General features: G+C 36.3%; 1 protein-coding gene across 4 annotated transcripts in view; it reads right to left on the reverse strand.

Moving 5' to 3' along the window:
- The window catches only part of LOC106081420 (uncharacterized), a 334,294-nt gene that overhangs the window by 73,366 nt on the left and 243,110 nt on the right, over positions 1–17,818 (reverse strand). For all 4 annotated transcript variants that reach the window (XM_059367670.1, XM_013243355.2, XM_013243354.2 and 1 more), the window contains one exon: positions 5,923–6,015. In XM_059367670.1, coding sequence (XP_059223653.1) covers positions 5,923–6,015 — 93 coding nt within the window. The remainder of the gene's footprint in view (positions 1–5,922; positions 6,016–17,818) is intronic.

Below are 17,818 nucleotides of genomic sequence, written 5' to 3' on the forward strand. Positions count from 1 at the left end.
ATTTAAACACCAGTATTACTTACATTTCCCCCCTTGGTCTGGGAAATATATGTCTTAAGCAGCAAATTTCCTAAGGCTCATGAACACCTTAGAAGACAAAAATCCCCCAGAATCTTCCCATGGCGCACATTTTACGAGTATTTCCAAAACACATGTTTTCCTATAGGTATGGATTTTCTTTTCTTCTTTGTTTAAATTTGAATCAAAAGTAAATTTTACCTTCGCATAAATCTATTTCACCCTATGGGATGGAATCATGTGGGAAATTCGTGTTAATGAAAACTATGGTTTTCACGTGTTTTTCTCATATTGTTCGGATAAAACACGCACATGTTCTTCAGAAAGTGTATAACCGTGTAAGGGCAGAATGCACATAAGACTATGCTTCATAAATGTTGTTGATGACCAACCTGGCCTTTTCAGTACCTAGACCTGTGAGCTGTGCAAAGAGAAAATCTCTTAAGGGACAAATCACACAGTTTCCTTTTGCTCCCAAAATGTCCAAGTGAATCGCAATTGAAATGTACATTTAGCTGGAGGAAAGCAAATGATTTGTTGTTAATTGTTAGGATAAATGTGTAGCTAAACTAATTTTTCCCACATCCAACTGGTCATTGTCAAATAATAGGGATGGAATGTCTAATTGTAATGCATTGTCAAAAGTGAGTGCAATATAAATTTTAATGCAGAAGTCGAGTTTGAAGATAAAGTTTGCCGTGGTTTGTTCATATTGCATAAAACATCAATATAAGTTCAAAAGATCGCTTAAAACGAACTTTTAGAAAAAAGGGGAAATACCAAAATTATAGTTAGAGTCCTTGTTGGTATATTGAAAAACGTATGATCTATTTGCATTACCGTTTAGGTCATACAATACTAAGCAATACATAGCAATAAAGAACATCCATTATTACTGATTCAAATAACCGGGAACTGGATAAACAAGCAAGACAATCGCATTTGGGGTGAAGAACAACCATATGCTGTTCTTCTGCGATATGATATGGCCAATCATGTGGTATATGACTGGGGTAGAGCCAGAGGTCTTAATATGGCATATGACTGGGCTAGACCCCGAGGTCTCAATGTTAACCCAGAGAAGACTGAAATATGCCTGTTCACGAGGATGACAAATGTGGGCAAATTCAACGCATCACGAACGATTTCGATATCTGACAAGGTCAAATACTTAGATGTGATCTTGGACAGGAAACTACATTGGAAGTGTCACATTCAGGAGCGTACTTATGTTGGACACAAGTCCACTGGCTTTACAGGAGCGTGATGAGACCAATTCTTACTTACGCCTCAGTAGTTTGATGAACTGCGATGGAGAAAAAGTGCAACATTAGGATTATACAACAGGTTCAGAGAACATGTTGTCTTGGCATAGGCGGAGCGATGAGGACCACTCCTACTAGGGCAATGGAGACCATTCTAGATATCCGACCCATTGACATACAGAATAAGTGTGAGGCAGCTATGCGGCTATGAGACTTTAGGGGATGGATAGAGGATCGAAGCAAGTCATACCATCGCGGTATAATCAAGGCGACGATAGAAAACCTGGAAGGAGTGGAGGAGGTTTCCATCGGATGCCTGAGACAACACTTGAGTTCGAGTGCGATGCACTGCTCAATCCAGATAATTTCTGGAAAAAACGTTTGGCAAAATTTCTTTTACTTTTCGCCTATATAATTGCACATTTTTTAAGTTTTAACTAAGCATTAAAAATTAGCAGTAAAAAACAAAAAACATATTTTATTAACTATTTTTTATCATGCACATATTTGGCGAAACTCTTTTTCGTTTAAAAAAATTTCAATCGCATCGGAACGGTCGATTGAAAATTATGTGCATTTATATCACGATTTCCAAAGACGGACGGACAGATGAACGGGACTGACGGACGGACATACATAGCTAGATCGAGACAAACAAGAATATATGCTTTATGGGTCCCAGATCAATATTTCGAATTGTTACAAACGTAATGACTAGATTAGTACACCCCATCCTAAGGTGGACGGTATAAAAAAAAAAAACTGTGCTTAAAAATTATCCTCTCCTTACATGTGTGGTGTATCCACATTTATTATTCTCAATCGTTTAAATTATTTATTTTTTAACAAAGTAGGTAAAGTTTTCATTTTCTTTGTTAGTTTATATAACACTTTTGAGTTTTAAAAAATAATAGATTGAGTAGGCATTGGATTGTCATTTTCTTTTCTTTTCATTGTACAGAAAAATTTGATGGAGTTTTTCGTTTTGTTTTGCACCTTAGCCACTTCAATTGGTGACCCCGACTACACGTTAAAGCACATAAGACAATGTTTCATTCGCTAACCGGAAACGGCAGCAGAGTCCTATATAATCATTTTGAAGAAATCATTCCTGGAATGAATTCACCATTGGCTCGTGGTAATATTTCGTCAAACTCTATAATGGATGACCCGCTACCAACAGGCCCAGTGGAGGTTTCAAGAGTTTCAGCGAAAATTCCACCATTCTAGCGCAACAATCCAGCATTATGGTTCAAACAGGTCGAAAGCCAATTTATAACATCTGGAATAAAATCCGATTCAACCAAATTCCATACAATTCTTGGATCTTTCGAAGGTAAGCGTTCTTTCGAAGGTAAGCGACCTTACTCTCAATCCACCAGTTAACCACGTCACATGTTTTGTTTATAATTTTGAATATATTTCTTCAGTTATCACTTATTGCGAGATGACTTTCTTCTCCAGTTTCATTACAACTTTACAAAATATTTGTCAACTGTATATCATTGATATTCTAAGGTGGTAAATATAATATTTCATTGGATATTGAAAAACATTTTAAAAATTTCTTTTAGCTTTCGAAAGCCGTGCTAATATTTGAAGTGTTCATATTCTTTATTGTATATAATTGATGACCCATTTGTTGATAGGCAAAACAAGCTGAAATTGATAAAGTTTAGCTTATACAGATATTACCTGTTAAGGAAACTCTTGCAAATCATATTGGCAATACATATTTTCAATAATAGAATTAAAATATCTAAAACTAGTTCAATGAAGTTTGAGTGGATTACATCATTGAAGGGCTATACAATAAATATGATGGCTAGTTTAGATTTTTCGATTTATTGTTTTTTTCAAACGTTATAAACCAAAAATTCAAATACAAAATTAGGTATTGAAGATCACAAAAAAAAAAACAACTACCAACCGGCCGAAATGATAAATTACATCAATTAATAAGGTAGAATGTATACTGGGTGAATTTAAGTTCTTACTTTTACCTTAGTTGGCCATTACAGATTAGTTGTTTCTATAGCCGAAAGTAGAATACTCGTACATTTTCAAGCACCTCGAGCTTCTGCGCTCATTCTCCAAACTCTGGCACCTAGTTTCGAGATGCCTTTCTGCAATTGATCACTACATCGGAGTTTTGGTCTGGTTGTCCATTAAAAACACACCAAGCGGTTATCAACATCGAAATTTAGCACTCATACTAAGAACATTTGCCAAAGGAACTATAAGCCTTACATCCAAATAGAGCTTCCGGTTTTAACAACGAAGTCCGTCCATAACTAATTTGTCTTCTATGCCCAGACAAAACGGCTCAAGGTTCCTTGGCTATGTCCATCTGCCCGTGTTTTCTTTCCTTATCTTTTGTTCGTTTGTCCTTTTAATGTAATTAAGGTGGAGGTTGCACTTGTTATGCAATCAACGCAAAATTTTCGACATATCACGTTTTTGCCTAAACGAAAACGCAGTGAAATTTATTAAAAATTGGCTCAGATTTAGATATACAATAGCTCCCATATATATGTAATGATCACTCGATTAATACATATAAGGACGTAGTGTTCGCAATTTTTGACCGAATTGCACGAAATTTGGTATGAAATGTGCTATCGTCAATCTGATATTTTGCTAAACGTCAAAATCGGTTCAGATTCTGTTGGAGATATAGCTGTCATATAAAGATACCAACCGAAGGACGAACTTTGTCATCAAAAACTGAAAGTTCGATTATGATTTTAGATACATGGTTTCTTATAATTTGCTGTGAATTTCGATTTTTATAGCCTGAGAGTCAATTTGATGCAACAATTAGTAGGTACTATGCCATGCATAGAGGAGGCGGCACGACGTTCGGCTATAAATAGGAAGTACCTTACCATTGAGCTTAAACTTGAACCAGACAGTACTTATAGATATTTAAGAAACTCAATGGAATTCATGGGCAAATTTGCAAAATCGGTTCAGATTAAAAAAATTGACTCAGTCCAGTGTATACCGCCTAGTCAGAATGAGGTTAGTGTAGCATGATCGCGGTGGAAGAACCACAAGGCAGCAGCAGCTGACAGGTCACCGAAAGAACTATTGAATACCGGAGGCGACATACAATAACTCCTAACTTTGAAAAAGTCGAGAACGAGACAGTTAAAGTGGGTCTGGTAGTAAATGGAAATAAAACTACGTTTAAAGTAGGTTAGGTTAAACTGGCCGTCTCACTTAGACGTTTTCATCCATTGTGATCCCACAAGAACAGCAGAAGGAAGATGCCTTCTAGATCCCGGGATCAGACAAGTCATATGTAATTTCAAAAACAACAACTCTAAAAGTTGTACACATCGTGGGATACGTACGAAAAAATTAATATTTCAAATGGATATTGGAATAAATATGCCACTTTTTTTTCGAATATACATGTAGACACATGTCTATAAAAAAAGGATAATACATGCCAATTAGAGAGTGCTCTATTAGTATATGACGTACATGTCTAATGAGTACTGAAAGTGACAGCTCATATGACATGTCTGATAGTCTAATAGGAGCTTTAGCAGCCTTTAGAAATAAACTGATGAAAATATCAATTAGGCAAAAACATCTCGAAACTAGATGTCAAAAATTAGAGAAGAAGCACAGAAGGCCGAGGCGCCTTAAACTATTTTCGGCTAATAAGTTCGGTTAATAGATCAAACGGTATGCGAAAGCTAACTAAGTCAATAAGTAAGTAACTATTTTGTTTCATTAATATGAATGATTTATTTTTTTTTTTTTGTTTTTGTTTTGTTGAAAACGCATATACATAAAAATAATTTCTCTCAACTGTAATATTTTTAAATAAAGGGCGGTATGCAACTCAAATTTTCGTTGCCATAAAGGCCAAAACAGAATGAGCGCGTTGAGCTTTGTTTTTGAGCGTTGTGTGGCGTTGGAAAATGCAACTCTGCAAACAAATCCCTCAAAAGCAACGCTCAAAAGTCGAACAATTTTTAAATTTGATGCTTAAAAACTCTTCTTCGCGTATGGCAACACAAAATGAAGCTCGATTTGACTCGTCAATGTTAATTATCTAACTTTTGCGTGTTGCTTTTATGGGATTTGTTTGCAGAGTTGCATATTTCAACGCTACGCTCAAAAACAAAGCTCAACGCGCTGATTCTGTTGTGGCCTTAAGTAATGCATTGACATACTTGAGCGAAATTTTCGGATTGTTTTGTGTTACAGGGTGACATTGAAAGCATTCAATATTTTTATTTTTTTGTTTCATTATAAGAAATCTATTGCTTTGATGACTTTTGCACCACGTCATGAATTAGTTTTTACAATATAACGCTTAATTTTAATAAATGTATTTTTATCAGCAAAAAATTGTGTCAGATTCGTCAAACGAATGCATAGTTTTTTGTCACCATGTATTTTCTAACGAAAATTTCGTTTCATGTTCATACCGGTGGTTGGTGTTGCAAAATCTGTCTTAGCTTGATTTATAGTTTCCACCATAGTCTAGGCGGTTTACCTCCGTTGTTAAAAAGTGATTCCAATAAACTTCAAGTGCTGCCAATTTTAAGACTTTAAAGCATACTTTTAGGCTTCAAAAATCATCGCACTCAAACTTCAGTGTACAAATATGACTTACCTTTAGAGCACAGAAAATGCAGTCTTGGCCACTGCATACATGTTGATTCAAAGAACGAAATGATCGTCGAAAAGCATCTAAATGCCACAGGACCTGGAAGAAAAACATATGTTAATGCGTTGCTGAAATGACAAAACATACACTTTATCTTTGAAATGACTGAATTACAAATAAGGAATTTGTTTTTAAAATTTTGATGTCCCTGTTGATTGATGTTCATTTCTTTTTTTAATAGTAACAGATATCAGATTTTCGAATGACGCCCTCGAAATTTTTATAAAAAAAAACGGAACGCAATTGCTTGGACCAACATTGTTATCGGTTTCCAAATGTTGTGTCTTGGGAATTTAGGAATTCCGACAAAATAAATGAAGATTTTCGATAACAGATCTTATCAGTGTATCCATGATGCATAAAATAAAAGATCGAAGATCGATCCATACCATCATACAAATTGACATTCTTAAAATTTGGTCTTTGTAATCGGTTTGTGAACAAAACCATGGTGAATAATAGCATGGTGCGAATGGCATAATGTTGAGTTTAACTAGTGGAAGGCATTTAAGGTTACTCACTTGGTTTGAATATTGGATAAAATATGTGGTTTGAAGTTGGGCTTTCGCTGTGGTTTGATTTCGGGTAAATACCATCCACTGACTCTGTGGATGGATTCGATTGTACAGATTTTGGACGATGTGGACGTTAAGTGAACGCCAAACTCAAACTTGTTTTAAAGTCTTTCAAGGCGGCCATATTTGTTCAACACATACATAGGCAGGCAAGAATGGCTATGCATACCTTCACATTTGCGCACATACGATTTCCAAAGAAACTCAAGAGTATGACAAATCATCAGCACTGGCTTAAAGGTTTTTTTTCTTGGTTTACCTCAGTAAGAGTCTGCCTTGGTGGCCACAAAACTGGTTTCCCAGTATCTTCAAGCAACTGGAAAGTGTGTGTTGCTTATGGTGGAGAGACAACTACATTCTGTAGTTTTAGAAGGAGTACAGCATTTAATACGGTTGGCAGTTGTTTTAGTGGCAGAGGTTTGAAATGGCTACAACGAATAGGTATACGGCTACAGAGCTCAATGATAGCTTGTAGCCAACAACTGGACTTGAGTGCTGTTATTGTACAGTAGATAAAGTCAGTCGACTGGCTTGGTGTTGTCTTGTTTCGGACAAAGGTTTTATACCTACCTACATCTTGGTACATAAAAAACAGACTTTTTGCTTTTATGTTCGCTTATTTGTGACGCCGAGATTTTATTTCGCTTCTAAAACCTTACTTCTGCTAGATGGCTTTTGGGGATTTCGTTTGGCGCTTTTTTCTGTTTAAACCGATTTTTTTTTGTTGTTGTAGTTTTTGATGTTTTGTCTGTTTTGTGCGCTGACTGGTATGGTAACTTTTTTACTTCAAAATATTCGTTTGGGGCTGCTTTTTCTTTGTCTAGTTATGCATCTAAGAAAAATCTAAGCTTTTTGTGGTTGAGTGGCCCCAGCTGTGTGCGGTATTGTCTGAAAGTCAAACTCTTTCAATTTTTTGGATTTCCTTATGCTTTTTCCATTACATTTCTGTTTTAGTCTGCACTGGCTTAACGCTTGTGAAGTGTTTGACTGACTAGAAATGTGTTGAACGTATAGATACACACTTTTGTTGTCTATTATTAGTAATTTTTGAGAAGTTAAGATAGCATTTTCTATTGTTTTACCCCGCTAATGTAATATTTGGGTATTCTAAGACACTTTTCTTTATCCATTTTGTTGTGCTATCCATCACCACAAACAACAACAACCAAAAAAAAGAAAATCGTAAAAAATGTTTAAAATGTTTTCGTTTGGCACCTTTAATTTCACTACCAAAACTTTTTTTTTTAATATTGAAACTGGTTTTCAAAGAGAGTTATATGGATACATAAATGTTTAAGTTAGTTTTTTTTTTTTTTTGATTTTGTTTGTAATTAAATCCAAAAACTTAGGAAACAAGCGCATTAAGTTGTGCTTACTGCACAGCCAGATCCCTTTCAAGTATCAAATGATTTGAAAATTAAATTTCAAATTGTGAACTAGTTATTGGCCCATAAGTTAAAAATTAGTAAGTTATTCATACATGTAGACGAAAACTTTGTATACCGTCCACCATAGGAAAGGTTTGCACTAATCAACACGCAGAGTGATAGATTTTCCGGTATCACCAAACGAAGTCTGATGATTTCAAATTACTTTTTTACTTTTAAATTACACCATTTATATCAGCCCAAGAAAACCCCTGGATAAAGGGGGAAATAACAGAGCACGTTGTAAATAAGCAGCAGTATATTGGGATGAGTTTAATACACTGCTCCAAGGAGGCCAAGATGAAAAAGTCTCTCTCAAAAACCCATGTCCAAACTGAAACGTAGACGGCATGGGTGCGAGAGCAGAAACAACGCAGGAAGCTTTTGACGAAATCGCACGTTACTACGGAAGGAGGTGGACTTACTGGCGGCCCATCTACCCCTATTTTTACAGCGTACCTAGCACTTGCATATACCGCAAACGCCTGGCAGGGGGCAAATATTTATACCCAAGCCCGGCAAGGTAAGTTATGCTAGGCCAAAGGCCTACAGACCTATAAGCCTTACATCGTTTCAAAGCCATAGAACTTATTGTGGATACCAATATAAATCATCCAGAGAATTACTCAAATACAAACAGCATGCCTATGTCAAGTGAAAGTCGGTGGAAAATGGTCCACAAGCGGTTGTGCATAAAAGAGAAGAATCCATCGATGCCAAGACGTATGCATTGACATCGAGAGGGCTTTTAAAAATGTGCGGACCGACATACTGTGGGTCTCATGACGTAAATATTAGGGAGAAATTGGCACAGGGCATCACCATGGGCGGGGTGGTGAGAATCACGCCCACTAGGGCACTGGAGACTATTCTAGATATCCGACCCATAGACATAAAGATAAGGCAGTCACTGCCACAAGAAAATGCAATGGGAAAGTGAATAAAGGAGAGAAGCAGGCCACACCACAGCAGTATAAGCGAGGCGACGACAGGAAACCTAAAAGAAATAAAAGAGGTTTCTGATCGGATACTTAAAACGCTACATGAAGTCGAGTACGAGGCAGTACTGCCAGCGGCACAGTCTGTGATTGACGAAACTCAGGTATTTCCATCTGCAAGTTCATGCTACATTGATGGATCAAAACCAGAGGACAGAGTGGGCCTGGGTCTACATTGAGAACCCAGGGACTGAGATGTTTCCGACTGGCTGGCCATAAAAAGAGTAGGCGGAGGTCTGGGAGATCACGAAATGCGTGAGATCGTGCGGTGTTTTAACGCGATGTCGTCGAGTGTGAACATATTTACGGGCAGTAAACTGGCCATTAGGGCATTAACAACCAGGACGGTTATGTCACGAACAGTCTTGGAGTGTAAGAAGGAGATTAACGCCTGTGGATAGCATTGTTGAGTGTTAAGCCATAGCGGAGTACGGGAGAATGATTTGACAGTGAAAGACTGAAGGACCAAAGGACTGCCTTCAATAACCTTTGTTAAACCGAAGCTTTTCGTTTCATGTTAAACTATTAAACAGCGTAGCGGTCGGTAGGACGACGAAAATGTAGGGTATGTGGGGTAATGATGAGACGTTGGAGCATTTCTTATGCATTGCCCATCTTTGCGGCTAGCAAACACCGTTACTTGGGTGGGCACACAATACCAAACATGAACCTACTTAGGAGCGTGATATGGAAAACAATAACGAATTATGTTAGTAGCACAGAATTGCTGACTTAGATTTTCTTTTTGAAGGTTATTTTTTAGTATTTAGAGCGCACAACAAGACGATTACTGGCTTAGGTGTACGTCCATAGTGGCATGAGCGGATTAATATTCACACTCGTTTTTCAACCTAACTTAATCTGAACCTTTAAAACTTTTAATTCTTCCCGAACAGTCTATATGGCCATTTGGGAGGATTTATGGGTGGGGAGCTACCCCCAAATACTTGGAGCCGAAGTATAAAAACCACATTTGTAAAATGCAAAATTGCGTACTAGCATCCCATTAAGTAATAGGGGGCACCATGCTCAGATATTAATGAGCGATGTCCGATTCAAGTTTAAGCTCAACGATAAGACCCCTCCTCTTTTTAGCCAAGTGCGAATGGTGTGCCGTAGGGTGCCACCTCTTTGTGGGAAGTTTTTGCATGGCAGCTTAACCATTTACATTGGGGTGGGTTAATTTTTTAATCGACATAGTGATTATTAAAATCCGAATTTACCACGAGAGAATCTGGCGAAGAAACCATGGGTCTAAATTCAAAATCAAGCTTAAGGCGATATCGTTATCCATTATTCATTGGTTAGTAACTTCATATGGGAGCTATAACCAAATCTGAACTGATTTAGACAAAATTTAGCAGAGGCTTTCAAATGTATAATAGAATATTTCGCAAATCGGTCGAAATATGTGGTCACTATGCCCTTATATGTGTAAATCGGACGATATATTTCTACAAAATACAAAAGTACATAGCGTTTTTTATTAGGCAAAATTCATTAGGAAAATTTCGTGATAATTGGATACCTACATATGAGACCTCAATCTTGATTATAAAAATGGACAGACGAACAAACGGTATGGGAAGAAAACATGGACAGACAGACATAGCCAGGGATTCTTCAACCGTTTCGTCTGGGCGTAGACGTTTTATTAGTTATGAACAGACTTAGTCGTTAAAAACCATAAACTCGATTTTGATTTTGAACCTATGGGTTCTCAGGAAAGTTTGCTTAGAAATTATAGTAAATTTCGATTTTGATAATCGCTTGTTGGTTTTTTTTTTGTTCCACACCTTAATTTACATACCATACAAATGTCAGCACCATTAGGAGAGGATAACCACCGCCGAAAAATTTTCTGATGCTTTTGCCAGGATTTGAACCCAAGCGTTTAACGACATAGGTCAACCTCTTCTGAATTACTTCGGCACCAAATTTGACCAATCATAACAATATTGAGAAGTCTTATTCCCAATTTTGTGGCATATTTGGGGGTACGAATCTGACTTCCAAATCGAATTTATTATAATATATACATATAAATAAATATTATTATTTATATTGTTCAACCAAGCAATTTAAAATTTTCAAAATCGTTTATCTTCGTTTTACAATTTCAAACAAAAATAAGGAAATTACTAAAGTGAGCATTTAAAGGTTTTTTCCTAGCAGTTTTAGAACAATCCACCAATTTCCAAATTTGTGGCCAAGAAAACCAACGTTTTTTCATAGCAATTTTAGAACATTCCACCAATTTTAAAATCTGGCTCAAGGCTAAGAAAACAAAAGTTAACATTAATTTCGAAAATTTGGAAGAAGAAAGTTTAAATCGCTCTCATATATTCTTCAACGTTGGCGTATTACCTAAACTGCAGAGTTTGTGTCTTAAGTCTTTTGTTTTCGCCATTATTTATTTGAACAAAGATTTAATTATCAATCAATATTAAGACTCAATATTAAGAAAATATAGATAAAGGGTCTTGGTCTTGACCTTTATTCCAATTTCTGTTGCAAAATTGTCACTACTAATAAGACAAATGCCTTTACTAATTTTACAAGAAAGTTTCTCATCAGTTATGGCCCAACGTCTTTTAGACTTTGCAAACCACAATTTCTCCCTTAAGTCATGTCATTAAGAAAATATTGATGTCAACGTGTAAATGAAATGAGTGGCAAACGCTTGAAGCGATTTCCAACACAAACATAATACAAATAAATACATTTAGCTTGGGAACTATGCAAAAGGAATGAAATTTAAATTCCTCACCATAGAGATGTTCAAGTAAGGCATTTGCACAGCAGATCGGTTTGTCATTAAGCATAACTTAAATAAAATTCCCATTAGGCAGGAGTCAAAGAAAATCCACAATATATTTGTCGGGAGCAATGAAAAGCTCATGCCCAAAAACCAGTTTCCTCTAAGTGTACAAGAAATTAGATCAGTTTGTCTATTAAAATGAAATAACAACAAAAATAGCAAATGAAAGAAAACCAAAAAACTGGACATCTATGGATATACATATACGCGTACTGGTAAAAAAGAGTAAGACAATTGCTCGTTTTGGTTAAAGTGAACTGGTCAAAGAGCTGACAAGTAACTTAACTGGAGGTATAACTGAACCGTTGCTTCGAATTTGATAAAGACAAAAAAAAAATGGAGCACAAAACGTTGGTTTCTTTTTCATAATACATGTATAAAGGTAAAAAATAGCTATTGGCTCTGGGTAATTGTAAAGACCAACTCCTACACAGCATTCAGGAAATGAAATACAAAGGTAGGCTTCACACCTAACCCTTCTATGTTTGCAATCAATGTAATTGGATATAAATTGCTGCTTTTGTTGTGCAGGCTGCATATACTTTTGCAAAGTATCTTGTGTCCACAAGTAAATTGTTATAATAAAATCTTTTAATGTCTAAGCATCTCTACCACATGTTGAGTGAATGACATGAAACATGCTGCCACTTTATCCAAGTAAACCTACGGCAAAAGTGGCTTATAAGCATTTTATTATAGATTATGTTACATATCATGCGATGCGTATTTAAAAAACAAACAAACGCCAATTGATACAAGAAGGGAGTTGAGAGGAAAGAAAGAAAACGACTTTCATAAGGAAAATAGAAGAAACCTTTCTCTTGAAGTCGAGTTTTATAGGAAAATATTTTGAAATGTTTGTGGTGAAATACAATATTATAAAAAGAATGTGACAAGCAATCTGGAGAAATACTCGTAGTTCCTTAACCCATTTTAGATGACTATACAATGGACTTAAAGGTTTATGTGTAAGCGTTTATAGGTTACCGATTTCCCAAAAACCTGCAATAGTTGAAATGTTGAATGTGGTACGAATTGATCCAAACCCTGATATAACCCCCCTGCCAGCCAGCCTTTCTATATAACTTTGTGAGCACCTACATCGCCCAGGGTCCAGTTGCTATTTATGATACAAAAAATTGATTTTAAAACGTTTTGCTTTAATTTATTTCAAACTGGCCCACTATAAAATATAAAGTTGTGGATGTATGTATAGAACATCCTTTTGGAGAAAATATCAAAACCATATGCAAATGCAAATTTTGCCCATGAACATTCCACTAAGGAACAGGGGCAAACTTTTCACATATCAATGAGTGCAGTGCGATTCAAGTTTAAGCTCAATGATAAAGGACCTCATTTTTATAGCCGAGTCCGAACGGCGTGCCACAGTGCGACACCTCTTTGGAAAAGAGTTTTACATAGCATAGTACCTCACAAATGTTGCCAGCATTAGGAGGGGAAAACCACCGCTAAAAAAATTTTTTTTGATGGTCTCGCCAGGATTCGAACCCAGGCGTTCAGCATCGTAGGCTGACATGCAATTTTCCCCATACTTTAACTGTTTAAATGGGCCATGGAAGCATAATTAAATTTTTGTAGAGTCTGTTCCAACAACACTTCCTATATTCTTGTCTTATCATTCACCTTGTATATCGATCTATGCGGCAAATTAAAATTTATTACAAGCAGCATTACCAGTAGCATAACCCTTCAAGAAGACTCTTTTTTTGTCACAGTCATTGCAAATAATTATTTCCCTCAACCAAAAATGACAAATCTAGTCACATTTTTAATTTTCTCAGCCCCAAAAACATCGCACTCAATCAAGTGAATTGAGAACAGACAGATAATGTCTCCTAAGCTTTTGGTATTCGCATTGTCCTAACAATGCTGTCACACTTGAGAGAGTTGACAACAAATGAGGGTAGACTTGGCATGTATATATAAAAACTCCCTTTAACCCAAATATTGTATCATTTAACGCTTTTGAATTTTGCTAAAAAAGCAACTATTGTAGCCTTTTGACTGAAAAAGCCAAATGAAATAAACAAATAATTGTCGTCAAATTAAAAGAAGTGTAAGCAAACAAAAACAAACTTTTAAATCAAATGGCAGATGCATGGCTGATTGTAATTATGGCACCAGGGAATTTAAGTTGATAAAATAGGGAAAAGTAATAAACGCAAACAAGTGATTCACAAAATACTTAGTCATGTGCATCAGAAAGAAAAAATGCAAACTAATGGAAGTATCTGTAGGAATGAGCTTTGGATGTCAACTATAGGATACTATGGTTATATACATTGTATGAGAACAAGAAGAAAGTATATGGAGCACCTATACGCAAATAAATGCAGAAGTGGAAAGTATTCAGGTAAGCTTTAAAAGGAAAGGGGCTCAGTAGAACTTGCCATTTTTAATTTCGATGAAATTGATTAAAAAATTCTTGAGCTTTGAGAAGACTTAAATCGGAAAATGGATTAACATGTCAGATATATCAAATATTTAAAACCTCCAAGGATTACGGAGGGTCTAACAAACTCATTGTATTACATTTATCCAATATGATATATATCCTAATATGAGTCTTTCATGGTCTATAGATCGCTCTATATGCAGCTATATCCAAAAATGATCAGATCTGGACCGTAATAGACAAGAATATTTATGTATCACCATTGAAATATGATCAATAATACGCCATTTATGAGCTCACGAAGTTAAATTTGGAAATCGATCTATATGGGGGCTATATCAAGATTTGATGCTCTATAACCATCTTCAAACTTAATCTGTCTATAACATGAAAATTTATCTCTATGGGAGTTTCAGTGCTATATCCTTTTAAAGGCGGTATGTTAGGCCAGATCATTACAAGGATCCAGAATATATAGGCATATTAGGGCGGGGTGGTTTGTATGTACGTTTGACGCAAAATTTTTTGCAATAAAATGCAAAATTTATTTTCTTTTTTTATTCGAAATGTTAGATTATGAAGCGAATTTGAGTCAAGCGGAATGTATCAGGATATATTGCGAATAATTCACTGATAACCGGTATTCTAGTTATCTGCCAGTCTCAAGAGATGTTCCACAGCGGTCTGTATTTTGGTTCCGTCTGATATCGTCCCACAATCAAGTGCCGGAATCGGATAGCCACATGCTCTACACACACTGGCACTTGCCACACCTACACATTCTGCATAAGGGCGCTTTTAGTCCAATGTGATCCGTTATGAAACCGAAAGCCACATTGTCATCCTTCCTGCTTGCTCTAAGTAAAAGCCTCATCGTCTCATGATGTGTTTTGCAGTGCGTTCATTGCCCTTACCTCCAACACGGACTGGGTCTCACCGAAAGGATTCGCATTCACCAAGTTTACTGATGGCAGCCCTGTGGCCCCTACAGGCCATTCGTCTGCTCTTTCCTTCCCGCCTACTATGTCCCGGCACTAAATGATGGGGATCGTGCCATCCTCGGAGTAGGGGTTAATTCTTCTTATTCTTCCTTTCAAAGACTGTTCATCATGGAAGGAAAGAAGAAGGAGAATTAAAATCTTTGCCGTCCTAAATGTGGAGGCCATCGTAGCGCAGAGGTTAGCATGTCCGCCTATGACGCTGAACGCCTGGTTTCGAGTCCTGGCGAGACCAACAGAAAAAAATTTTTAGCGGTGGTTTTCCCCTCCTAATGCTGACAACATTTGTGAGGTACTAAGCCATGTAAAATTTCTGTCCAAAGAGGTGTCGCACTGCGGCACGACGTTCGGACTCGGCAATAAAAAGGAGGCCCCATATTATTGCAAAAAAATGCATTTGCTGTCCTGATTGTTATAGCCCCGATGGCCAAATTACTGTTCGTAAGGATGTTCACACTCGACGTCCTCCCGTCGACAGCATACCACCCCACGCTTTCCCTGATTGTTCGGATCTCAGCTTGCAAGGCCGTATAATGGTCAGGCAATAGAAAAGAGAAGGTAGTCTCTGTGTCCCCAATGCAAGCCCCATGCGCATTCTGTCCTCCAGCATTGATCCATCGGTGTAGAACCAACTTTAAAATGCAGAGTCGATAACTAGATCTCCAGTTTCGTCTCAGGTATCCGATCCGCAACTTCTTTCATTCCATTCAAATTTCCTATCTTCGCTTCGAATACACTCCGATAGTATGACCTGCTCCGATCGACTTGGTGATGGGTATAGAAATAACATAGAAATAAGAAACTTTTAAAATAAGAATTATACGTGTAATTTGATAACCATATACATAGAAAAGGATGATGTTATCAAATGGAAAGAAATAGACAGATTTCTCAAATAGGAATTGGAAAATTTTAACAAAATACTCGTAGTTATAAACCTTATTTTAAGATTTTATTCCTATTTTTAACCAATCTTCCATTTTTGAAAGATCAAATTGTTTCCAAGTAATAAAGTTGCTTAAAAATTTATATCATATTTTTTATACTTTTACTACGGTTAACACATTCCAAAAACGCCCACGCAACAAATTTATGCAAAAATTCATAAAATGAAAAACAACCATGTCAACAATGTTGTGTTGTTCTTATTTCTGTTGAATTTTATACTCGAATCTGATTTTTATGATTCAAGGCATTTTGTTAAACCAAACCTATTTTTATATTTCTGCAGAAATATTGAAAAGCACAAAAGAATGAAATATGAATATTTCTACCAGCTGGTTTAGTGAATAGTTAATCGGGAAAAATCATCACTTGATAAACATAACATTTGAATATACATATATATGCATACTTCTTTTGTTAAGCAATAATAATTAAGGTTATCTGATCACAATCCATAGGCCAAAATACAAATTGGTTTATGAGACATTTATTGGCATGCGAGCGAGCGCGACTACGATCGCTACGCTGTTTACCTGCCAATGGAACAGGTTGCTACGATATTTACATTTTTTCCAATTCCACAGACATCAACAATGTCTTCGAAAGACACCAAGTCTGTTGTCTGCTGTCTCAAACTAAATCGAAACTGAAGCAAAGTTATGGAAATTACTTTTATTCAACATTAACTCAAAGTCGCTCTTTGCTACCAGGTTATTTGGTTTCAAGAGTGAATAGTTTTCTTTTACATGAATTCAAAGAAATTTTGTGGCGTGTCTCATTTCCTTTGCGTGCAATTTTTCTCTAATGCTCTACAGCACCAACAGCGGTGACCACCGAATGTGGACAAATAAACGAAATTGTGAAACTTTCACAAACAAATACCACACCAATACATTCACATAATGAGATTAGTGACCGTTTGCATATGAGACATATGCATTTAGACTACAAACCAAAACCACCCATTGACCAACAGCAATGTGAAAATATTTTAAAGGGTTTTCTTTGAGACGAATTATTCAACCATTCAGTAATAGAGCTACACTTTTGTATAAGCAACTAATTATGTGGGCATGATACTGGCAGCCTATTAAAAATTTTTAATTTGCATGAAAATATTTATCTTGATTTTGAAATCGTTTTAATACATTTGGGGTCCTAATTAATATAAATCTTTTTGTTAAATATCACCGAAATATCAATATTTCAGTACATGCAAGCATCATTTGTAACCTTAGAAGATGTATGTTATACCTCATATGTACATTAAAGATATGTGAGAGTTTTGTGGTTGAAGTTATAACGATCTTTATACAGGTGATATCAATGTTCCAACTAAACCACGTTTACGTAAGGAGTTAAAACAAATGCTAAGTTTGGCCAAAGCAGTTTAGTTTTATGGTGGCTGTATCAATTTAGTCGACAATGGTGCTATGCATTCCGTTGTGTCTTGGTTTTAAATCAAGAAATTGTGTACAAGAAGTTTGTATCGAATAATAAGTAAAAGCGTGCTAAGTTCGGCCAGGCCGAATCTTATATACCCTTCACCATGGATCGCATTTGTCGAGTTCTTTGCGCGGTATCGCTTTTAAGGCAAACAAAGAATAATGAATAATAACTGTTTTGTTAGTGGAGCTATATCAAGTTATAGTCTGATTC

Source organism: Stomoxys calcitrans, chromosome 4 (assembly GCF_963082655.1).
Source record: "Stomoxys calcitrans chromosome 4, idStoCalc2.1, whole genome shotgun sequence".
In the NCBI taxonomy this organism is placed as follows: Eukaryota; Metazoa; Arthropoda; class Insecta; order Diptera; family Muscidae; genus Stomoxys; species Stomoxys calcitrans.